General features: G+C 33.1%; 2 protein-coding genes across 5 annotated transcripts in view; one reads left to right on the top strand and one right to left on the bottom strand.

Annotated features, from left to right (window-relative positions):
- Window positions 1–26394, bottom strand: part of Glut1 (Glucose transporter 1) — a 481871-nt gene that overhangs the window by 13907 nt on the left and 441570 nt on the right. For 3 of the 4 annotated variants that reach the window (XM_072520662.1, XM_072520665.1, XM_072520664.1), the window contains one exon: window positions 21184–21213. The exons of the other annotated variant lie outside the window; for it this stretch is intronic. In XM_072520662.1, coding sequence (XP_072376763.1) covers window positions 21184–21213 — 30 coding nt within the window. The remainder of the gene's footprint in view (window positions 1–21183; window positions 21214–26394) is intronic. 4 annotated transcript variants of the gene reach the window in all.
- Window positions 15167–26394, top strand: part of LOC140432634 (uncharacterized) — a 42261-nt gene continuing 31033 nt past the window's right edge. Inside the window, exon 1 of the mRNA XM_072520667.1 lies at window positions 15167–15314. Within this exon, the coding sequence (XP_072376768.1) occupies window positions 15303–15314 (12 nt within the window). The 5' untranslated portion in view covers window positions 15167–15302. The remainder of the gene's footprint in view (window positions 15315–26394) is intronic.

Raw genomic sequence — 26394 nt, forward strand, 5'->3', positions numbered from 1 at the left:
AAGTTTTTTTCATATTATAGGTCTATCTCTACTAGATCAATGTATTAATGTTTTCTAGAAAACTATTAACGTTTTACTCGTATACGAGGTGTAAAAACAAAGCTGTGTTTTTTCATCGTTTTTTGCAACCCCCTGTGGAATTTATTAGAAAAAAACGCTACGTCTTATTAATATTTTGAGATAGATTAATTCTTTCTTAAGATATTCGTAAAAAAATTATCTCGATATCTCTATTATCAAAGATTATACAGAACTTTAAATGTAACAAGTTTCTATCAACATTTACAGCAAAGAAAACATTACTTACATACACTGTTGATATTTAATACAAATAAAGCCTAAAAAAATACAACCTAAATAATCTTTAACCCTTCTCCTTTTCCAAAAACACTTAATAATGATTATTTTCACCTCTATATCTAATTACTTCTTCACAGCGACGAGGCATACTTAAAATCAAGCGGCGTATTTGGTCTTGATCAATTGCATCCCAAACTTCTCTCACCATAACTTCTATGTCGTCAAGAGAGACGGGTGGTGGTTGTCAGCTCCTGAGTTGACGATCAATAATATACCTTAAATTCTATATGGGATTGAGATCAGGGCTGCACGGTGGCCAGTTCATGGTTTGTATTCCAATCTCGTCCAAATATTCACGGACCACACGTGCAACATGTGGTCGAGCGTTATCATGCAATACAAGAAAATTATTTTCTATGTAAGCAGCAAATGGAACTACATGAGTAGACAAAATGTCTATAATATACCTTTCACTTGTTAAGGAACCTCTTCGTAAAGCAACAAGGTTCATTCGCGCTTTAAGAGATATTCCTCCCCGATCCATTACAGATCTTTCATTGAATAAAGTAATAACTATTACACTGTGCTTAGCGTTATCTAGGACGTCAAATAACTCTCACAACAAGTCTATCTGAGCTATATAAGCAATACCTCGATTCATCAGTGAACAACACGTCCTCCCAGTCATTAACATTCCAGTCAAGGTGCTCTCTGGCAAATTGTAATCCACTTCTACGATGATTTACGGTTAAAGCTGGTGCTATTACTGGTATCCTTATATACAGATCTTGTTCAGCGAGAGGCCTTTGTATAGTGTTTCTACTAATTTGAACATGATGAACATTTGCCACTTGTACTTGTAAATGTCGCATTGGAAGAAAACTTTCTCTTATAGCACGAAGCCTACTAAACTGACCTTGTCGTTGTGTTGTAAGTCTTTCTCTTCATTGTCCACGCCGTTTCGTACGGTCGTTTGTTTCTCGAAACGTTGAATGACTCGTGATATTGTAGTATAAGATACTCCTCACTTTATGCCTATTTCACGATAACTTAACCCTACATCAGCTAAAATAATTGTCTGAACACGAACATGTCATGTTGTCATGTTGTTGTCATGTTATCATGTCAACTAACGAACATATGCTAAATAGCAAAACAATTTTTAAAAATGTAAACATAATTGACAGTATAAAATTGTCCTGTAAAATTATTTGATTTTTCATAGCCAACTAAATGCTTCCATTAATGAGTATTACAATTCGATATAATCACGTTATGCTTTGAACGAACTTTTTTTTTGATAATAAAGATTTTGATAATTTCTTTTTACAAATATTTTGAAAAAAATGAAGCTTTTTACAAATATTAATGATGTAAAGATGTAGCTTTTGCTTTTAATAAATTCCACAGAGTGTTGCAAAATAAGATGAAAAATCAAATTTATTTTTACACCCCATATGGGTGAAACGTTGACATTTCCCAGAAAAAATTAATACTATGTAATTACTTAGAAATGTGTTTGCAATGCAAAAAAAATTATCTAAATCCAATTAAGGATACACAAGAAAAATAGCTTAAAAATTATGGTAGAGTTGGGCCGTGCGTTAATTTTGGAGAGTAAAAAAACACGTAATGCTTTGAACATACTTTTCTTTTTTGATAATAGAGATATCGTGATGATTTTTTTACGAAAATGTGAAGAAAGAATGAAGTGATCTTAAAATATTAATAACATGTAGCGTTTGTTTTTAAAACATTCCACAGGGTGTTGCAAAATTAGATAAAAAAACACGACTTTATTTTTACACTCTGTATATAGGTAAAACGTTGACATTTCTCAAAAAACATTAATATAGTCAATAATTCGAAATATACCTACAAAGTGAAAAATAAATCATCAAAATCCAAGGGTTCAGAAGAAATATAGTTTTAAAATCATGGTCCATTTTAGGTGGTGCATTAATTTTGGAGAGTAGTATATATAACATAAGAATAGACAGAGGGAACAAAGCTAGATTTATTCATTCACATTACACATTCCATCTTAAATTTTTCTTTTAGTCGTTTTTAAATATTCCCCAAAAAAAAATTGGTTAAGGCTAATATTACGACATAAGATATAATATAAAATAGAAGATTGCCTTATAAATTATTACAGATAACAGAAGATTCGAACATGAAGAAATAAAGTAAGAGAAATGTTGAAAGTGATACATAAATAATATATGGGCGTCTAAAGTCCACCCAACAGTAATTTTTGGGTAACATAACTAGGCATTTAGCAATAGTTCATATTAGTAATAGTAGTTCAGTATTTTAGTACATCTCATCTGAAAATTCTTGCGTTTCAAAGTGACGACCATTCAATGATCAATGGTGACATTGTGGTAGAGGTGGTAAAACCCTTATAAAATTTTTAGCTGTAATGAAAAATGCTCAAACGCTTTATTTAATGTGGTCTGTCAAAAATATGATCTCATCGACATATCTCTTAAAAAATGACAATATGATAGATACAAAATCTATAAACATCATATTACAGTATTATTTAATAAAAAAAAACGAAGATAGCATATTTTCGACAAATGTCAATAACTAATCAAATGAGTTTTATCAGAATATGGAAAAGTGGAAAAATAAATTGAGCTGTTTAAGCCTAACCCATAAAAATTACCTAATTATTTATTGTAAGTAGTCCATACTTTTCCTATACTGTAGTCGTAGAACATTGAACGTTTGGCGTTTTGAAACAAAACCCCATTGACATTGACCCCATTTAAAATTATTTTACAAAACATTAAGAAAAAAAAGTTGCCTTAGCTTAGTTACTTAAATTTGTTAATTTCCATGTTATGTTTCTAAAAATAGTTGGCGAAGACTTTATTTGCGGTGTATTTGGTTTCAAAAAATGCTGTCTAATTTTGTCTTAGCTGAACTCGAATAGTTTTATATAGATTTTTAGTTAATACTCCCTTATTCATAGATATTTTTGAATTGATTTCATGCAGATCTACTGTAGAAAAAATATCGTACGCTGAACCCGGCCCGGCGGATATACAGCGAGTTCCAAATCAATTGTTTGATACAAATCATTTTTAGAAATTTTTACAGAGTAAAAGAAAGTTATTAAGTGCAAACAATTGGATTAATTGTAGGTATATGTAAATTCTGAAAATGGTACTTCCAGGAGATACATTTAAATTGTATATAATATCAAAATCTCACAGAAATATATCAATAATAATTTTACCAGCACTAATATCAATAAAATTTTACGTTCATTACAAAAATGTTTACATTGTAAATATTATTTTAATATTTAAATAATTTTTAATTTTTTACATTACTGCTAATATTCCCTACTAATTGTTTTTCTTATTTGTGTCATCAGTATTTATCATTTTTGATCAAATATACAGGGTGTTTCAAAACAAGGTATCACCATCTCTAGGGTAGGTAAAAAACTAAAAAATAATTGGGGTTTGCTTTGTAAAAAATTTTTGTAACGCCATCCGTTTTCAAGATGCAGAGGGCGTTGAAGAAAAAAAATGTTAGGCATTTTTTACGATTTTGCCGAAACTACTGGCAACATTGTAATGCAATTTTATACGAATATGTTTTGGAAGCTGATACATCACATGAATTTGTTTTTATATCTGATTCTCATAGAGGGCGCTAGTTACACGGATTGTACTAAGTATTAGTCAATATAACTTTTTTAAGAGTAGAATTATTAATCAAAATTTCAAGTAAACTTAAATATCATTCAATTTTACACGAAAAAGGTACTCTTAGTAAAACTCGATACTGTGTACCGTTTTCGGAATATTTTGATTTGAAAATTATGAAGTAATAATTGATGCTGGTATAAAATAGTTAGTAATTAAACAAAACTCACAAGAAGAAAATTAAATTAATGACTAAGAACATAAAATAAAATTCAAATACAGTAAGTGTTCAAAATGACCTCCGTTTTCGCGAATACACAAGTCTATTCTTTTTTCTAAAGATTCCATTAACCTTCTAAACGGTAGGGATCAGCTATGATGTCATTAAATTGACGTTGAATTCTTTCTTCCAATTCTTGGCGTGAATTTACTTTTGTAGCATAGACTTTTTCTTTAATATACGACCAAACTGCGTAGTCCAAAGGGTTAAAATCACATGACCGAGGAGGCCAATGAATCGGAGCTTCTGTACCTCTATCAATCCATCGATTCGGAAAATGATTAGTCAATCAATTACGACACCTTCTATCAAAGTGTGGTGGAGCTCCATCGTGCATAAAAAATAAAGATCTTCGCTCGTTTACCGTTAAATCTTCTAATATCTCGAATAAGGAATTGTTTAAAAAATCAAGCCACCCATTTAAACCCATTTACTCAACCCAAACCATTTAAATTTCCAGGTAGAATATGATAACCTATTAATTTGTTACCTAAAGTTGCTGCCCAAACATTAACTTTAAACGAGTGTTGGTAATTTGATACCCTTTTGACTCGTGGATTCTTATCACACCAGTAGTGTGCATTATGGGAGTTAAACATACCTTGTCGCGTAAAGGTGGCCTCGTCCGTAAAAAGAATGCATTTTAAAAAATTTGGATTGTAGGCTGTCCTTTGTTGCAATGTTTCACAAAAATCCACTCTAACCGGTAGATCATCTGGCAAGAGCTCTTGGACTTGTCTGTAATGATAAGGATGTAATTGCTGTTCTTTCAGTATCCGCCAAGTACTTGAAGAAAAAGTATTTGTTTATCTTGCTATATTCCTTACGCTAACTGTTGGATCTTAATCAAGTAAATTTAAAATATTATTTTCTTTATTAATTGTTCTTGTTGTTCTTGGTCTACCAGAATTTATTTTATTTGGTCTCACATTCCCAGTTTCTCGACAACGTCGTTCAACGGCTCTAAATGTTTTTTTTACTTGGTAAGTTTCTTCTAGGAAACTTTTCTGCATAACGTGTAACAGCTGCACTAGAACATCCTAAACATTCGTCTAAGGTTAATAACATGTCAGTGTATTCAACATTTGAGTACAGTTTGATTTGATTTTAAAAAAATAACAAGGTTTCAAAACTCTAATTATTGTTGATTTATCGTCACAACAATCAATAAATGTCAGATTTCCATGGCACATTTGGAGAAAATAGAGGTATACCTATTAGAACTTTATCGTTACTACCAGCATCAATTATTACTTCATAATTTTCAAATAAAAATATTCCGAAAACGGTACACAGTATCGAGTTTTACCAAGAGTACCTTTTTCGTGTAAAATTGAATGATGTTTAAGTTTACTTGAAATTTTGATTAATAATTATACTCTTAAAAAAGTTATATTGACTAATACTTAGTACGATCCGTGCAACTAGCGCCCTCTATGAGAATCAGATATAAAAACAAATTAATGGGATGTATCAGCTTCCAAAACATATTCGTATAAAATTTCATTACAATGTTGCCAGTAGTTTCGGCAAAATCGTAAAAAATGCGTAAATTTTTTTTCTTCAACGCCCTGTATCTTGAAAACGGATGGCGTTGCAAAAATTTTTTACTAAGCAAACCCCAATTATTTTTTAGTTTTTTACCTACCCTGGAGACGGGGTTACCTTTTTTTGAAACACCCTGTATTATACAGAGATGTTTTAAAACTTCATGAACCTTCGAAATACGCATGACCGAAAAAAAAAATCATATTCATAATTCATACCACGATTGAAGGAGATATGACGTTTAACGCATAGGTTTATTATGATTGTCTTTGATAATTTCCTTATTAAATTTAACTTACTCTCATCCAGAAATAATCATTACCAATCTGCCACAATGAAGGGACTCCAGGATCAGCAGTTGGTGTTACTTATTTCAGACTTATAGTTTGTTGAGAAAAATAAGGTGTCAATATGTTCCCTTTGGTTAATATTTAATTATCAACAGTATGTTATTACATTTCATTTTAATTTAAGATTTAACCTTTCCTCCGGACAGTGTTTACATTCTTCCTCTTATCGTATCATCTTCTATTGAAGCTGGCAACAACAGCAGCGAAGTAATGTCTATTTTGTGCAGCTCTAAACAGTCACTGTGGGTTCAAAGTAGTCCAATCTTTTACGTTCTTCAACCACGAATGTTTGTGTCTTTTCAGTCTTTTCTTACCTTTTAAGCTAAAAACTTTTTATTTTTTTTTTAAGTTACAAATCAACTCTCTTTCTTTATTTAGCCTGTGAAAGAATTCCTCGTTATATGCGTGATCTGTTCAGAATATAAAATCCACAAGGAAAATAAATTCCTGCAGCTGGCTGTATACCATGTATTACAAAAAGAGGTTTAATTCTTTGTAAATAGGTATATTTAAAAAACCATCAAAATAACAAACGTTTTCGGAATAATAATTCCATCATCAGGTTAAAAGCAAGTTATCATACCTGTGCCACCAAAATATTAGGGTAAAACCCTTTACATAAGTTAAAGTTACCAAGAAATGTACATATTGTTGTTAAAAATGAATGATGTTTAATATTTTATTAGATTTAACTTCAGGCAACATATAACCATGCCTCACGTGAGTACCAGCGTCCGGAGGGTAGACCTCTTCAAACGGACTTCAGCTGGTAACTGTTAAGGTATTACAGTCAACACGGACTAGATATAAACGTTAAAAAGACAAAGCTTATGATAATTAGCAAGAAAAGGATATCAGAAGGTCAACTCTACGTCAACCAATCCCCTGTAGAAAGAGTGACGAACTGCAACTACCTCGGCACCATAATAAATAAAGAATGGACCAACAACCAGGCGATTAGAGCACGCATCGGAAAAGCTAGATCCACTTTCAATCGGATGGGGACCTTCTTCAAGGGTCACAACCTCTCTCTTGATACAAAACTAAGAATGCTGTGATGCTACGCCTTTGTCCTTTTTTATGGTGGTGGTCGTGGACCTTGATCGAAGATATGTGCGGAAAACTGGAAGCATTTGAGATGTGGCTATATCGGAGAATGCTTAAGATCCCGTGGACTGGCCGAGTCACAAATGCGGAGGTCCTCAGAAGAATGAATAAGAATCGAGAGGTACTGACCACCATCAAATCTCGAAAGTTACAGTTTTTCGGACATATTATGCGAAATGAATCCAGATATGCTCTTCTTCAAGCCATCCTGCAAGGAAAATAATTTGGAAAACGAGGTCCAGGAAGAAGAAGAACATCTTGGTTAAAGAACCTCAGAATCTGGTTTAATACAACATATGTGCAGCTTTTCCGCGCTGCTGCAGATAAAATAAAGATTGCCATGATGATCGCCAACATTCGTAACGGATAGCCACAGAAGAAGAAGATACAATATCCAATAACAGAGGTGGAATTATTTTTACTTGTGATATCTCTAAACACGTATCAATTTCTTTTACGGCACTTAAGATTCCACAATTCTGAAACTCAAACTTACCAACTGCAAAACTGCTTACAGTACTTTTCATTTGGTAACAGTGGATGAGAAACTGGAAGCGTTTCGAGGGCGTTGCTCATTTAGGCAATATATTCCAAAGAAATCCAATAAATATGGAATTAAAATTTTCGACCTAGTGATACTTTACTTCAAATCTTGAAGTCTATGTAGGGCAGCAACATGATGACCCTTATGCTGTGAGCAACTATTCCAATGCGGTAGTCTTAAGATTATGTGAACTCATATATGTAGGAATATTTCTTAGTATAAGTATTTAGCATAGTTTTATTCATTAGTTACGCCACTGCAAGATACCACTTAAAGAATATGCTTAAGTCGCTATAAGAGAGACGGGATTCAGGGGCGAAGGGGACAGGAGATATGTAGACGAGATCACACATTCCTCCTGAGCTAAACGGGATTCGATTTTTGTCGCTCGAACCGAATAAGACTTAAAATTATCGTGCACGCCGAAAAAGACGAAAGACGAAACCAATTAACGACGGGGATGTTCGATATTTTAATTCGCAGACAATTATCCGTATTTTTGTGTACATGTAAATAATATCATTACAGTGTATTTTATGTAATAAAGACTTCTCGCATAGATCGCGGACTTTTACTCTAACGTTAGTTCCTCTTCAAATAATAAAAGAACTTAATTAGACCTACATATATGTATCAGGAAGGAATATTACTGCGGATAACTGGTTCACAAGTATAAATCGGAGTCGTTGTAAGCGAAAAAGATGACGTTAGTCGGTACAATTCGTAAAAACAAAACAGAGTTACCACCTGAGTTTGTCAACCCAGTCACGGTTAGTTAACAGTGGATACTTTGGCTTTCAACAAATGCCACTCTTGTGCCCTACAAACCCAAGCAAAATAAAAACGTCCTACTGTGATCCAGTCTTAATTATGATAATAAAATAGATGAAGTAACAGGTAAACCAGAAATCATAATGGATTATAACAATACTAAAGGGGGTGTTGATAACGTGGACAAGCTGCGTGCTGCCTATAACACTGCAAGAAATACCAGGAGATTACCAAAATGTCATTTTTCATTGCAACAATCCCGATAATGCAGAAGATTTTTTTACAAAGTTTAGCTAGACAATTAGTTAATAATCGCCTTCGTGCTCGTGCTACTCTTTCTTGTTTGCCATTTTCAATGAAATTAAGAAATACAGAAATAATTGAATCTAAAGATCCACTACCGCGTCCAACTGGTAATATTGGCCAACAAAGGGGACGCTGCAGTTACTGCGACAGAAAAAAGAACCGTCCGACCAAGCATTTATGTGTTAAATATGGAAATAAATGTGTTTATAACATTGCACAAAATTATAATGAATGTGTATAACATACAAAATAATTATTAAATAAGTGTTTGTAATAGCAGTTTATTTTATTTTATCAAAAGAATTTTTTAATCCGTCTCATACTTGCTATTTCAATATGCGGACTCACAGTTCGGCGTGTGTGCTGATGCAACTTTTTGAGGCGCATGTACTGAAAAATTAAAGAAGTAGAAAAATTATTTACTAATAAAAAGTGTATGGCATGTAAATATTGCGCAAACTTCCTAGTTAATATAAGAGATATATCGCGGAAGACATTAAGTTGCTTAGTTCCTCAAGATGACACTGATCTTTTAGTCTCAATATTTCTTAAAAAAGTTTATTAAAGTAATATAATTTTTAAGATTTCAAAGATAAAGGGTTGACACTTTACCACAATATATATTATTAATTTGTTGATGACACCGCAGTTCTTGAGTTCGCAGTAATTACATAGCAGCATTACAAGACTCCGTTAAAATACATAATAAATAAATACTATTAGTGCTGGTAAATTTATAATTAATATAATGATTAATTATTAAAATAATACTTAAAATGCCAATTTTTAAAAATATTATGAATACGTACATGTCTGTTGAAGAATAGTCTCTACCGCAGAATATTCTATAACCACGACATAAAAATGCAAATACTATTTTTAGACAATTATTATTTGTATTTCTAAAAAAATCCTTTTTTGTTTCTTCTGCTTTCATGCTCTTAAGCTCTGTGAGAGAGCGTGCGTGAAAATAATAAATAAATTCATAAAAATGCGCTGCTAGCTATTTAAAAAGCATGAAATGAAGAAATATGTGTTAAACATTTATTAATATTAACCCAAAGTGACTTGGTTTAAAACAAAGGTAATATGGTACGCCTTTAGTTCGTACTGTGTTCGGTTTAGTAATATTGACGGGAACAATTGATTTTATTACTTTCTTTAACTCTGTAATCATTAAATAAAAATTATTTAAAGTCGAGAAAATGTCCAGAAAACTTACTGCAGCTTTTAAAGATAAATTTGTCTAAAACATTCTCTATATTATAAGGAATGGTTTAGAAAAATGAAACTTAATTTTTTTAGTCTGACATTTTGATATTAGTGATTGATATTAGGTAGTTTCTGACCATATATTATATATTATATATATATTTATATATATACATATATACATATATACATATATATATATATATATATATATATATATATATATATATATATATATATATATATATATATATATATATATAAACGGTTATATCACAATTTCAATTCAATATCAACAACTACCACACCTATTCATAGATTTTAGATTCAGACTATTATATTGTGCAATAAATTATTAATAAAATAAAGTGGCTCATAGACCTTAACTGAAGCTTCACTAAAATTCCTTAAAGCATTTGAAATGTGGTGCCATAGACGCATGAGAATTTCCTGGACAGACAAAATTACCAACTAAGAAGTTATACTACTACTAATTTCAAGCCATACTTCAAGCTAAGGTGTATGCAAAAAGATGCCCAGGAAAAAGAATATCCTGTCCAGCCAATAAAGTCAAAATAGCCATGTTAGTGTCCAATATTCGTAACGCTTAGATACCATAAGAAGAAGAATAATAAAACACATATCGGAATACGGTAGCCAAACTTGACAACATTGGAAATTTTATTTAATAAATCCTCACAAATAATAACCTAAGCAGATGATCTAGAACTAATGACCCGTAAAACACACAACAGCTTGAAGAAATACATATATGTATATTACTTTCTCAAATGCTTTAAATAATTTTGGCCTGAAAATGAATGAGAAAAACAGTAAAATCAAAACAATCAACATTAAGTAGACACATAAAACTAGAAACTTAAGCCAGAAAACAAAAATAATAATACACAAAACCCATATACCACCATTGCTTGAATACTTATTGGAAACATGGACCATCTGCAAGGCAAATGAAAACCTTATGCTCATATTTATATGAAGAATTCTGAGAAGATCATTTGATGTCATCTGTGAAAACAGTATTTGGAGGAGAAGAGGAGAAGGTACATCTATGAAGTATACCACAAATAAAAATAAATCTCTGATTGGAAAGACTTATAAAGAATATTAAAATATGATCGGTAGAACATTTATTAAGATTATATCAGACCTAACAACCCTACTTAAGGAATCGTTATGCCACAGCCTGGGAGAAATAGACGGTGAGACAGGCCAAAACCTAAATGAAATAATAGTACAAACGAAGATGTCAAAAACAGATAGATAAAACAAATTGGCAACGGTTGGTATAGATGGAGCTGACTAGAGAAATAGACTTGCGAAGTTCGAGGCTCTGAAATATAGGACTGTACCACAACTGATGACGATCTCACAATTTAAGCATAAGGAAGGACATATATCCTCCTAGTACAGATAAAATACAGAAGCAGAATTCAAAGAAACATGAAAAACAGACAAAAACAAAATACAGAACAACTAGATATACGAAAATTAAGACAACAAGATGTCAAACAAAACTATGAGACAAAAATAACACAAACACTGACAAATACAGGCAGTCTAGGTACCGAAGAATATTGGGTAGAAATTACCACAAAAGTAATTGACGCAGCAAGAAAGTTCATAGGCAAAAAAAGAGAATGGTTTAATGACGAGTGTAAAAAGGCATACAGAAAAGAAATTAAGAACTCAAGAATTAAATGGAAAGAAGAACCACAGAAAAAAAAGCTACGAAGATGCAAGACGGAGGGCCGATAAAATATGCCAAACAGAGAAAAGAAAATACGAGACCGGTAATATACAGAACATGGAGAAAAATATTAAAAGCAACGATGTAAGGGAAGCCTATAGATATCTACGCAATTTAAGAGAAGGATACAAATCCCGAACAAATCTATGTAGAAATCAAGAAGGGCAAATAACCAGTGATCCAAAAGAAATAAAATCAGTCCTAAAACCCATTTCCAAACTCTCTTAGGGACTTTACCGATTTTTTACTTTAAAAAATACAGAGCATATTGACATGCATCACATTGAGGGAGAAAATATAGAACTTCCGACGATGGAAGAGGTGAAACAAGCAATCCAAACAAAGAAGAATAGCAAGGCTCCAGGTATTGACAACGTTCCCTCTGAGCTATATAAATTAGGTGGCGAACGCCTAGTAAGACAAATGCATATGCTTATGAACAAGATTTGGAATGAGGAAAAGATCCCTAGCGACTCGAAAACCGGGATTATATGCCCAATATATAAAAAAGGGGATAAACTGAAATGCGAAAATTATCGGCGCATAACCCTCTTGTGTATAGAGTTTTTACTTATATACTAAATAAACGACTCCAACAACTAACTGAAAATATTGTCAGGGAATCTCAAACCGGTTTCAGATAAGGAAGATCTACAACTCACCAGCTATTTACAGTGAAACAAATTCTACAAAAATCGTGGGAATACAACATTGACGTCCACATCATATTCATAGATTTCAAACAGGCCTACGACTCGATTAATAGACCAATGTTATATCGAATATTACATATCTTTAACATCCCTAAAAATACATCTAACTAGTAAAAGCAACAATGTACTCGTCAACAGCAACTGCCAGAGTATAAAATGAGCTCACTAAGAACTTTTCAATAATTAAAGGATTAAAACAAGGAGACGGGCTGGTACCAACACTATTTAACCTGACTCTTGAATATGTAATAAGACAGCTGAATATAGGAAGAAGTAATCTCCTAACAAATAAATCACTACAGATTGCCGCCTATGCCGATGACATTAGCATCATGTCTTGCAGAAAAAAAGAGGCGGCAGAAATATATTTACAATTAAAAACAGGGGCTGAAGAGACTGGGCTATAAATAAATATTCAAAAGACAAAAAAACTAACATAGGCAAGAGCTAGGAAAAACAGACGCACAGTTAAATTAGAGGACGATATTGAAACTGTAGAAAGTTTCACATATCTGGGAGTTAAAAAATTAAAATTAAAAATGGATGGAATAGAAGAGCCAGAAATTCAAAGAGGAATAGTAAAGGGAAGCGCAAACTTTGCTAGACGTGAGAACCTGGAGAAGATCGGCGCGAGACTGGCAAGGTTGGAGGCATAGTTTGGAAGAGGCCAAGGCTCGATTTGGGGTCTAGAGCCATTGAAGAGAGAGAGAAGAACGTGTATATAATTTTGGAAGGTTTTACCTTAAAGATGGGAGGAATATATGATATGACGAGAATTAATCGGTGATTATGGATTAGGGATAAGACATAAACAAGGTAAACGAAAGTTTGCAAAATAATTTGTCCAAGTGCAGACATCAACTATAATCATAATTTACTAGTGGACAACTTTAAATCAGGCTAAACAAATTAAAGTGAAAGTACCAAAGAAAATATTGGGATCTGAATAAAATAAAAATTACGCCATACTTACAAACAGAGATCACAATAAAATTAAAGGTAAAGTGGACAAATAGAAAAGGATGCCAAAATGTTGCGATGGAGTTAAAATTCGTTGAAAATACGTGCAACAATATAGTTTGAACAAATATAAAAATTCTAGAATTATATTGATTCAAGAAGAAAATAAAAAAAAAGAAAAAATAAGAATACGAAAAGATGAATAATAATAAAAAAAGTGAATAAGAATAAAAAACGTTAAAGAGACATGGATTAGGGAAAAATAAATAAATTATAGAAAATCTATAATATTACTAGCAAGCAAATGTCAGAATTGACCTAGATGGTTTTAAATCAATTAAAACTCTCCGTGTGGTTAGACAGGGATGCATCTTGTCACCACTGCTTTTTAATCTATATTCCAAGCATATTTTAAAAGAGGCATTTGCCAGTGTTAGTGTAGATATCACAGTCAACGGAATTAATGATGATACTGTGTAGCTTGCGAGTTCTGTGGAAGAACTACAGTTATTATATGACAATGCGAAGAATACAGCTTAAATCTTAATACTTCAAAAACTCAATATATGTTAGTCAGAAAACACCAGTATACGACTACATAATTACAGTATCTGGTACTGAAATAGCAAAAACTGAGATCATTACTTATACCATCACTCGGTTAAAATATAAATGACAATTGAGATATAAGCAAAGGGATAACAATCTGCATTGAAAAGATCAGATCAGTGTTATTTTGAATAAAAAAAAAAGATTCAGTTGAAAGCTCGAAACTCACTTAATCGGTATTAGATAAACTTCAAGCTTTAGAAATATAGACGTATCGAAGGCTGCTACACATAAGCTTGTTTAACGTTTGAACCTAAAATAGTGAAAATTGTAAAAATATGAAAATTAGAGTATTTTACCCATGTCATGCGACACCCAAAAAAATAGTCCTCCATCCTATTATTTCCATTGTGAAATATGTGAAAAGAGGGGTTCTGGTCGAAGAAGAACATCACGGCTTCGTAACCTTCTTGATCATTAGCCTTCGTCGTCCATCTTCAGAGCTGTAGTGAATAAAATTACGACAGTCAATATGAAAACCAACGGTCAGTAATGGACATGGTACAAAGAGAAGAAGAAGAAACAGATTAGATAAAGTAATAAATGTCAAATGGGCATATTCTTAGATCAAATATAAAATAGAGAAAGCAAGGTCGTCCTTGTAGAGGATGTCGAAATTATTTCACAATCAACTTTTTGCTGCTACTCACTACTCAATAATCAATTTGATGATATAGTATTATTATATTAAAAAATGAATTTATTCAGTTTATTTTATTTTGTAATAGTTGTGCAAATTGTTTTAAATAGGTTTAGCACCATAAGAAGCAACTTCAATTAAATTTTATTATGAAATTAAAAATACAAAAGTGACTGGTAGCATAAAATTGTTAAATTATTAATGTTATAGTTGAAAATTTTTTCTGGCAAATATTGCAACATTTAAATTGTGATATGCAGCGTTACACATTTTTAATTACTAAAATGTGACGAACATTTCATTTATTTATATGTTATTATTACCAGATGAACAATAATAAACTAATATCAAAATTGGTACTTAGAAAATATTACTTTACAAAATCGCTTCTAGCATTTTTTTTAAAGTTATATTAATTCTACATTAACGTTCAAGAGAATCTCTTTGACTGCATTTATCAATAAAAGCTGCAGGTGTTAAGAAGTATGGAAACACGCTATTAAAGTAACAGGGAAAAGAGATCATGCATGAACGGGTAAGTTGAGTTGAGTAGTTAGATAGTGTTAAGTATGTAATAAAGTTTGTTAATTTTAATTATTTGTGCTATAATACAAATATACAGTATGCATACGAGATTTACGATTTTTATAGAGTTCTAGTCATTATATTTGTTGGTACAAAAAACCATTTATTTGCCAAATAAATCTTAATAGAGATGTATTTGATGAAAATTGTAAATTTTTGTTGCTCATAAACATATCTTCTTTGTTGAACCGGTCTTCTTCTTCTTCTTAAAGTGCCTATCCGTTCCGGATGTTGGCGATCATCACGGCTATCTTTACTTTGTTTATTGCAGCGCGGAACAGTTCAGTGGTAGTCGTGTTATACCACTTTCGTAAATTTTGAAGCCAGGAAATGCGTCTTCTTCCCGGTCCTCTCTTACCATTTACCTTCCCTTGGAGAATCAGCTGAAGAAGGCCGTAACGTTCTTGATTTCTCATTACATGTCCTAGATATTCCAACTTTTTAATTTTGACGGTCATGAGAATTTCACATTCTTTCCCCATTCTACGCAGGACCTCCACATTAGTAACTCTGTCATCCCAGGATATACGTAAGATGCGCCTATAACACCACATTTCGAAAGCTTCGAGCCGATTCATAGATGCAACAGTCAGTGTCCACACTTCCATTCCGTAGAGCAGAACTGTGAATATGTAGCAGTTCAATAGATGGCATTTTGTTTTTAATGATATGTCTCGACTGTTGAAAATGGTTCTCATTCTAACGAATGCTGCTTTTGCTTTTATTATTCGCTGTTTAATTTCTGTTGAGTGGTCCCATTGGCTATTTAAATTAGTGCCTAGATATGTATATTGCTCGACTCTTTCGATATTCTGTTGGTTGATTGTAAGTTGAGCGTTTAGTATTGGTTTTTTACTAATTGTCATAAATTTGGTTTTCTTTATGTTAAGAGCTAGTCAGTATCTGTTGCTGACTTCTGGTTTCTAAATTTAGCGATATATATCTAGCTGAGGAATTAAGGGGACATAGTCATTCCTAGTTTTGACAAAATTACGGTTTTGATGAGAAGTAACCGCCATGAGAAGCCTATGGCAGCCATAATTTGCGCAGAGACTTCGATGGACTGGTCTTGCAGTAAGAATGGAGACTGGAAGTTTGCCAAAAAGATCCCTAGATAGTAAAATGCAGGGCACAAGACGGGAAGGAAGGCCACGAAACAGGTGGGAGGATGAAGTGGCAGCCGACACGCAAAATTTTCGGCAATGTGGGAGGCATAGTTTGGAGGAAGCCAAGCCTCGATTTGCCTGGATGCAAGACTAGATGCAGTAGTACCAAATGTGCTGGCGGATTCATGAGTGCCAATAAAAAGAAGAAGAAGAGCTGAAAAAGTTGCATAACCGCAAATAACCTGATTATAAAGTTCCTAATACAATTTTCATCAATAACTTTTTACAAACGATCCTTATGTTGACAATATTAAATCAAAATAGAAGATATTTAAATGTTAATAATGTCAAAAAATACTGTAATTATCATATGTATCCATAACTTACTATCCAACTACTGTGTATTATTATTATAATTTGCTCTTAGCTTTATTGTTTGTTAATTCTAGGTAGATCGAAAGCTCTTTCTTTTTAAAGTGTATTAGATTGCAATAAAAATCGTATATCACTCGTACATTTGGTATATATTTGCACAGTATTAACAATATTTGTTTGTAATTAGCTTTAATTTCCTTAGACATGTAATCGAAAGTGATTATGCAATAAGTCGTGAATGCTCTAAAATTATTCCACAGCAAAATGATCGAATAAGTGCAATTAGACCAGTGTACAATCAAATGCAATTAGAACAAAAAATAAAATCCGCCTTTAGTCACATTAATTTCTATGAAATGTGGATAAATGTTGTTGATACAGTTTTAAGATAAGAGATCAGTTATGTGCCGCTCAAAATATTTTCGTTCAGTAATCTGAATTTTAGTTTTTAATAAAAAAACTTACTGTATCAGTACATACTAATATAACTTTGTAGTTATATGCAGTTTAAAAATATAATATAAAAGATAACATTGTGTTTACTTTCCACAAAATATTTTAATAAACAGAGTTGTGTTTTATAACTTATGTTGTAAATTGAACATAAATTTCCCTCAAGTAACCGTCATTTTTATTTAGTTGTACTAATATTTTTCTTAACTTAAAATATAATTCAGAGGCCACAGCGAAGAATAAAAATGATTTACAAATGTTACATCAGTTCAATATTAAAATAAGGAATTCTCGAAGATATCACGAAAAAACAATAAGTCTAATAGTATCAGAGGAACTAATACACAAGACATTAGTAACAGGATGGTAGAACAAGTAATGGTAATCGACGGTAATATCAAAGAATTAGTGAAGAAGAAAGCTGTATCAAACTAATTAGTATAGTAGCATACCTCAAAAATACTATATAGCAAAACAAAAATACGAAAATATAATCAACAATGTGCACATACAAATCTGTAATCCATCTTGTCAGAATTTACACTACAGCAAAAAGACCTAAAACTAGTTCAACACGTAGATTTTTAGAAACAAATGAATCCTCACACAAAAAAATTGATGGACAAAATTAATGGGAGTAATAAGATTAACAAGTTTTGCAAGATAGATAACTATAAATTAGTGAGTACCAGAAAGAATGGAAGAATCCAACAGACACATTAATAGAATGGCAGAAAGTAGAATAGTTAAATTTGCTTGAAACATGTCATCAATCGGGAGAAGAAGCTCAAGGCATTCTAGAAGGATATGGAATAATAATATTCCAAAAGAATACGGAGCAAAAATACAGAAAAACAAGGAATATGCCTAAATAAAAGAGGAAAAAGAAGACATGTACTTTCAAGACAATTATGGTATAATTTCAGTTAATTAATAAACATTATTGTGTGATTATTATAAAAAATATGGAATAATTTTTTATTTTAAAGAAATTATTGTGTGAAAATATAATTGGTTATGGAAGGTAAGGTTCAAGATGAATGGGAGCTTAACCAGCCTTCCACTTGACCTAAGGATCTATTGTGGCCCATCCCTAGGTTAAAGTTGTCCTTTAGGCCTAGTCTTTTTAACAAAGTCTATTATGGCCTTTGGTGATACCTTTACGAAGTCATAGGGCTCAATTTAATAATAATCAAATTCATTGGGGCTTATTCTATACAACAATAGAAGTTGCACAGAAAGTGTTCCACCATATCGTTTTCAGCCTGACAAAATCTATAATCTGCACTTTCTGTAAGCCCGATTTTATTCATGTGCTCCTTGAGATGATAGTGTTCTGTTAGTAGATCGACGATAACTCGCAGACCATTCTTGTTTATATCTGGTAGATTTTTGGATCTCGTCTTCGAAGGTTCATATTATATAAAAGCCTTCGAATATTTAAGACCAATTTGTTCTTATTAATGGTTACTATTCCATCTGTTCCCAGTCCGATATTATTCTTTTGGCTGTGCTTCTTGCTATGCCAACAACAAGATCTAGTAGATAGGTAGCCACTTTAGGACACTTTGCCCTTTGACCTTCACGGCTTGAACCGTAAGCGCATTCGATTCTTAAGTGGCTACCCACCCACTGGTTCTGGGCCTATGAATGTTTATTTTGTCCCTTAAGTGGCAAATCGGCCCGCTTTTTCGTTATTTTCAATACCATTATGCCCAGGTATCTTAAGTAAACTTACTTTTTTCATCTAAATCAGATTATAAAGAAAGTTCCAAATTAACGTAAAGTCAATTCGATTCGATTGCAGTGCTTTTAATGCTGCCTTGGCTATCCGATATAATTTTTATAAATTTAATTTGTCCCTGCAGTTACACTTTATAAATTCGCGTAGGCACATCTCTATAGCAAAAATTTATTTTAAAGTGATTACCCAGGCTTTCACCAATGCTTAGCCTTGGTTTTCGTCCGTACACTTCAGCTCCAACTCCTTCATCCTTTTGTGAGTCCATTGATTAGCCATTATGAAATTCGTTTTACTCGACTCCCATTAGATCCTCTCTGAAAGGATGACAGTAACCTGCTTTTCGAAGTTATATTTAAGTTACATTGCATTTGAAACCATTTCCAGCTCTAGATGACAGTTATCCAGATTTTATCTAAGTTCCGACTTCTTGTGAAAATGATTTGTTGTGAAATATAATTGGTATAGAATTATACACCACAACATAGATTAATATTGAAAAATACAATAGAATGCTCTAAAAGTAATATACGTTCCTGCAGTTTATTTAATATCATCGGTCCATTTAATATCATTTGAGGCGAATGATGTGGTGAAGCTATGAATCCCTTATCTTTTCTTACTCAAATGTCAACCTTACTTTGAGGCGTAGAAGGTGAAGAAAAATCACTACATTAATGATCTTCATGGATATCTCTAGTACAGATTTCCATGAGAACAACTGAACCACTTACTAACTTAATGATTATGGACCTCGGAATTCAAACTCCGACAGGGGAGGGAAATTACAAACAGACCACGGGCACTCCCAGATCGTCAATTAACAAAAACACTGTGCCATAGAAATCCACAATATAGGTAAGTGAAACATAACTACTATGTTTGACGCTGATAAATTACTAAAGATTCAGCTAAAAATGGTAAGACTAGACATCCCCATCCTAGGCGTAGCCGATACGAAATGACTATCTTCTTCATGTGCCGAGCTCGATTATCGAGCGTTGGCTATCAAATTGGCTATAGTAATTTTGTTGACGGCAGCTCGGAAAAGAGATGCAGAGGATCTGTTAAACTAATCTCTCAGGAAATGAGTATGGTCAGGATACATTGTAAGATTAAAAACACACTAGATAGATCTGAACAAGCAAATATAGACGAAAAACTGGATATTATGAATTTCACCATGGCATTAATAACTAACGAACGGAAAAAATAAAATGAAACAAAAAAAAGAATTAGATGACAGATAAAATATTAGACGTTATACAACTTAAAAGCAAATGGAAAATAAAGACGAGGTTCAATATAAAGAAATATGTCATCAAATAAACTATAAGCTTAAGAAAGAAAATGGAGCCATAAAAAAGATGTCGTGTTGCTTGGAATTTAAAATAGTGACTCCATAAACATATAGGACCCATCCACCTTTACTAGCTAATACTAGGTTCCAGAATTCTGCAATGGAGATCATGAATAAAAAGCTGTACAAAAACCTATTGACTGTCGTTCTGTTCTAGTTTGAATAACATAGACATTGTATTAACTTATTTTCGTTATCTAGTTAGTCTGGCTGTCAGGGTCTATTATATCAGAGTAATTCTAATAATCTTATATAGGAATAAAACTAAACAGGTAGTGCAAATAAAAAACTTTATTATTACGTATAAATTAAGATTAAATATATTGAATTGTTTTTGTTTTGTCACATTTATAATCAAGTTGAAAGGTTTGTACTTTCTCCATTTTTCCTGTTATTGCCATACAATATTATAAGTACTAAAATATAACAGAAAAATAAAGGAGAAAATGGGCAAGGTAATTTAAATGTTATTCTATTTCTCTGATAAACCAATAATTAGTTAACAATAAAAAAAATCGTTCGTTTAAATGAAATAGAAACAATAATTGAGTTTATTGCATTTAAATCCTAAAATTTATTGTAAATACATTCGGAGATTTATATCCAACGGTTGGCGGATTTTATTGCTTGCACCTTTTGCAACCGACCTAATCGTTACGTGTAAGTAAGTGTGTCAATATGTGGGAGAACAAATCTAGTAGAGAGCGTAGTAAAAAGTGAAGAAATTAGATTAAAGTTAGCGTGCTTCATGCATATAAAGACAAAAGTCATGCGACAAACTCACCCATACAGTCGACTGTCTCGAAAACTAACCCTAATTAATAAAAAATTATAAATTAAAAAAAAAGATGAAAGTGATTTGATTCGTTTGATATAGTCAAATTCAATTATAAAATTTTTGCAATTGTGCATTTGGATAATTGTTACACTTGACTATATAATTTACGACATGTCAAAAATACATTATGCAAATTTTGTATTAATTCTTATCTAGTTTTCAAGTCCTACTAAATATTATTATACCTTTTTATTATTTTTAGCTCTGTCTGTACTTCTATTAAGTGAAGATAGTAGCTTAATAGCAGGGCAGCCAGTCTTAAGCTAGGACAAAGAAGAGGTTTAGACGATACGGTTAGTCACCTGCGCTGTTAAAAGGGAAAGACGTTCATAAAACCGATCACATTATATCCTATATAGGATAAAGGACAGAAACATTTAAAGGAGACTTTAGCAAAAAAACCGAATTGCGATTTACGTGATAAAATATTCTTCTTCTTAACGTGCCCCATCCCTAAGGACATTGGCGATCATCATGGCCCATTTGACTCTATCTGCAGCCGTTCTAAAAAGTTCTATTGACGTTTTCCCACTCCATTGTCTCAGATTCTTCAGCCAGGACGTGCGTCTTCTCCCCGGTCGTCTTTTGCCTTCCACCGTTCCTTGTATGACCAGCCGCATTAATATTCTCGTTTCTTACTATGTGACCAAAGTAGCTCATTTTTCTTTTCTTTATAGTGTTGAGTATTTCTTTATCTTTTTTTCATTCTTTGTAGCGTTTCCGCATTTGTTATGTGTTGTGTCCAAGATATTTTCCACATTATTCGATAACACCACATTTCAAAGTTAATAAGTTTTTTCTCTGTCGCCTCTGTAATTGTCCAGGACTCAACTTCATACAACAGGACAGAGAACACGCAGCATCTCAATACTCTAGTTCTAATTTCAATGTTGAGTTTTCCATTGCACAATATTGCTTTCATCTTATTAAAAGCACTTCTAGCTATCTCAATACGCCGTTTTATTTCCGTACTTCTATCCTTGTTCTTGCTTACCACCATGATTTTTGTTTTATTTATATTCAGTGCCATTCCATACCTTTCGCAGTATTGGGTAATGCGATCAATCAAGATCTGTAATCCTTCTCTGCTGTCCGCAAGGAGTATTGTGCTAAAATATTAAATGGTGGAAAAAACCATATCAAAGATGCAGATAAAATTGATTACACATAAAATCAATATAGCTTAAGCTAGAAAGAATGAAAAAGGAAAATCGAAATACTTAAACTATCTTCTGCTTTAAATCTGAAGGGCTAGAGGAGGTTATGCAAGCGCAGAAAGGGGCATTTTAATATGAACCGAAATTTCTACGGACACAGCACCTAACAAATAAAAAAAGTTATGACGTAAATGAAATAAGGAAGAGAACTACTATTAATAATAAAAATACAGCCTAGCTTGGAGACGTGACCGAAGCTGCCGCTCAAAAAACGCTCAGAGCACAAAAATCACCTGGATCTTATAAGATAGCACTGACCTGATAGAAAAAGGTGTAATGGGTACTGCATATAATGAGAAACCTAAAAAGAAGGCAAAAGTTTCCAGGAGATGTTAAAACGACAAATTTCATACTTATCCCGAAACCAGGAACAAAATTAGAAGAGCCTGGGGCGTACAAATATATAAGAATGTTAAATACCTTAGGCAAGGTCTTTGAGATTCTAGTGAACATAACAATGGAGAGGAAGATAATGCAGAAAGGTGGCATATCCGACCTTCAGTATGAGTTCTCAGAAAGGAAAATTTGCGAAAGACGCCCCAATATGTAAGATAGGAGCATGAAGGTAGGAGCAGATGGTTGTTGGCTTTCAGTTTTGATATAAGAAATGCTTTTAATAGTTCTAGTTAAAAAAATATTGACAGGCTACTGGGCGACTTGGAGATATCTCCCTATTTGCACAACTTGAACAGAAAGAATATAGAAGAATACTTCACAGATAGATACATCATTATTGCGAGCGATAACTCTATGAAGATCAACGCGGAAGTGTAGTATGGCTCCGTCTTGGAGCCAATGCTTTGTTCTGTACAATGAGATTTTGGCGGCCAATCTGATCGTTGGTGAACAGGCATTAACGTATGCCAATGACTTGATGGTGATGTGGTGGAGCACACCAAAAATTGGTCAATCATACTTAGAGAAAACCGAGCCCTCAACAAAGTGAAGACGTGAAACAGGGACCTCATACTGGTAGCCAAGAAAACTGAAACTATGGTCTCCAAGTGCAGAGACTATATAGTTATTGTCCTGGAGGGAGAAAGGATCTTAACTGCCAAAACAGTAAAGTACTTTAGAGTAGTCCTAGATACCAGGCGAACTTTTGGTGAGCACTTTAAATACGTCGTTTGCAGTGCAAAGGAGAGGACTGCAGTGATAAAAAGGATTATGTCCAACGTGAGAGGACCAGTGACTGCCAAAAGGAGAATTGTAATGAAAGTGGTTCACTATACTACGCAAAATCGGTAGAGTGCTTAACATCAAGAAATATAGGAGGATGCAAGAGGAAGCCTAAAGAAACGCACTGCTAAAGGTAGTACGAGATTGCGGGTGTGTTATTTGCGGGTTTGCGAGCCACCTGATGCTAAAACAAAGGGCGAAAAACTAGGGGAAGGATGAGTAGGAGAAAATATAAGGCAATACTGTAGGCAGTAACTCGAATTGCCAGAAAGAAGGAAATATTAGAGATAGATCTATAGCAACGATAAGAGAGAGAGAGTGAAAGGGAGAGAAAGATAGTTAAAGAGAGTGAAAGCAAGAGAGATAGAGAAAAAAAGAGAGAGAGATAGAAAGAGAGAGAGAGAGAGAGAAAAACCCGGAAATTTATATAATGCACCGGACTAAAGAGGGCCTACCGAATGAGTAGTTCGGATGAAGGCGTGCACTTTAGTTGGTAAGCAGGGATCTCTGGATGTTGGGTGTATCTGTGAGCGAGAGCTTTCTGATGGAACTGCGTACGGATGGGCCCTTCTACTACTCCATTGCTTTGAACTTTCCAAAATCGACAAATGTGCGTCACTATTATCACCAATTTTCATTAAATGGAGACTGTTTTCACTTATCAAAACAAATTTATGTGATTTTATATTTTTTTCGTATTTTTACAGACTTTAATGAATATTTGAAGCTTTTTTTCTCCTTACTAATATATTTTATAGCTACAATGTGGTTTCTTTTTACTTTGTTGATTATTTTTTGGTAACAAGTTGCACTAATTATAATATGTTATAAAAAAGGCCTATATTATTGTTAACGCCCTGTGTGTCAGAAACTTTGGACTTTACTTGATATAAAAATGATAACTATTTTTGGATTTTGACGATATATTCTCAGAACGTTTTGCATAATATCTTTTAAACAAATGCATGAATTTTGCGCTACGTTGTATAGCTCTAGAGCAAAAAAATGGGCTAAAACTAAGATCCATTCCCAATTCCAATGTAAGCCAATTAAAATAGTGAAGAAACAAAAAAGGTTAGACTTTAAGTTATAGGACGCACTTCTTTAAACTAATTTTTTGTTACTTTTTCTTATTTTGTTTACAATCTTTTTAAAATATTCATTTTGTGAAAATAATTTTTAAAAGCATTCGACACTAAGAAAAATAACAGTATTTTTCAGGAAAACGAATAATGTATTACTTACTGCATAAATTATTAAATGCATCGTAATTCAAGATATTAACAACATGATTTGCCGATGGAAATATGGTTGCCAGTAAATTTATAAACCTAATTTTTACCAGAAACTAAATAAAGAAACATAATAACAGCCATTTTAATTAAAAACTGTTAAAATTATCATTCTCTAGATCACTACAACTTTAGTAATGATCGATCATTCACATTCACATCTCCTTATAATAAAAATAACAATTTACGTAATCAAATTTTATTATACTGGTAGAGACAAGCCCTTATGATTCTTAGACCATTTAAAATGAATCTACTATATCATCACTAAACGTCTCGACCGTAGAAACCAGTCTGTGGCGCATCAGAAGACCCAGCTCTGCCTAGTCACAGTTTATTTGCTTTTGGCCTGCACTGATAAATAAACCCTCTTGTCTGCTTTATAAATTTAATTGTATGCAGATGATACAGTAATAGGGGCTAAAAACAGGAACCTGGATATAGCCGTAAGAAATCTATGGACGGCACTGACTACAATAGAAGAATGGAGTATCCAATGGAAGTTAAATATCAATGCAGAGAAAACCAAAGCGGATATTTTCAAAAAGAGAAGAGATCACACATAAAAATAGCTAAGAGTGCAAGGCAGACCCATTGAATGGCAGAACGAAGCTAAATGTAGGATCCATAATGGACCGAGTCATAATGTTTACACCACACGTTAACGCGACAGTCCAGAAACCAGCAACGGCCAGAGCAACAATAAGAAGACTCACAAGAAGAAAAAGCAAATTAAAAATGGAAACTAAATTATGATTGATAAACAGCCTCATATTATCAATAATTACATTTGCATTCTTCGTATGGGGATACAGATATCACAGTAACAAAAAGAAGACACAAGCAGTACACAACAACTATGTACAAGAAGCTGCAAATTTGCCCAGATACGTAGCTGAACGCTACTTGTTCAGAGACCTAAAAAAATTAGGGCACTAGATATGATAGACGAAAAAGCCAGATTAGAATTCAAAGAGTTTGTCCAGGTCTTTAAGATATATTACTATAACATAGATAGAAGCACAGAAGACCCAAACAACAATTACCAACTAATAATAAGTCTAGATAATCGTGGTTTTATCAAAATAGATCATAAAAAACCCAAACAACGGCTTCGACCACCAAACAAATTAAAAAACTACTAACAAAGGCGCAAGCCATAAATAAAAAATAACACAAATCCAAAAAGCAGACAAAAAGGGCCCACACTCTCGAGCTCCGAGTCGCCGAACCTGGCTTAGCCAATAGTGGGGACTCAGCGCCCGAGCAAGCAGTGCCATTTGATGATGTCAGTGGAGACACGATAGCAGAACTGTAGCGCCTCACGTTTTCCCGCATAATTCGGGGTAGAATATCATGCGGCAGTTCTTGTACTCGGAACTTCTATACGACAAGCATTTTGACGATTTAAGCGTTTATACAGCATCAGCGTGCTATGGGGGGATGAAGCGGGGGGGAGGAGTGGTTCA

Source organism: Diabrotica undecimpunctata, chromosome 1 (genome assembly GCF_040954645.1).
Source record: "Diabrotica undecimpunctata isolate CICGRU chromosome 1, icDiaUnde3, whole genome shotgun sequence".
NCBI lineage: Eukaryota > Metazoa > Arthropoda > Insecta > Coleoptera > Chrysomelidae > Diabrotica > Diabrotica undecimpunctata.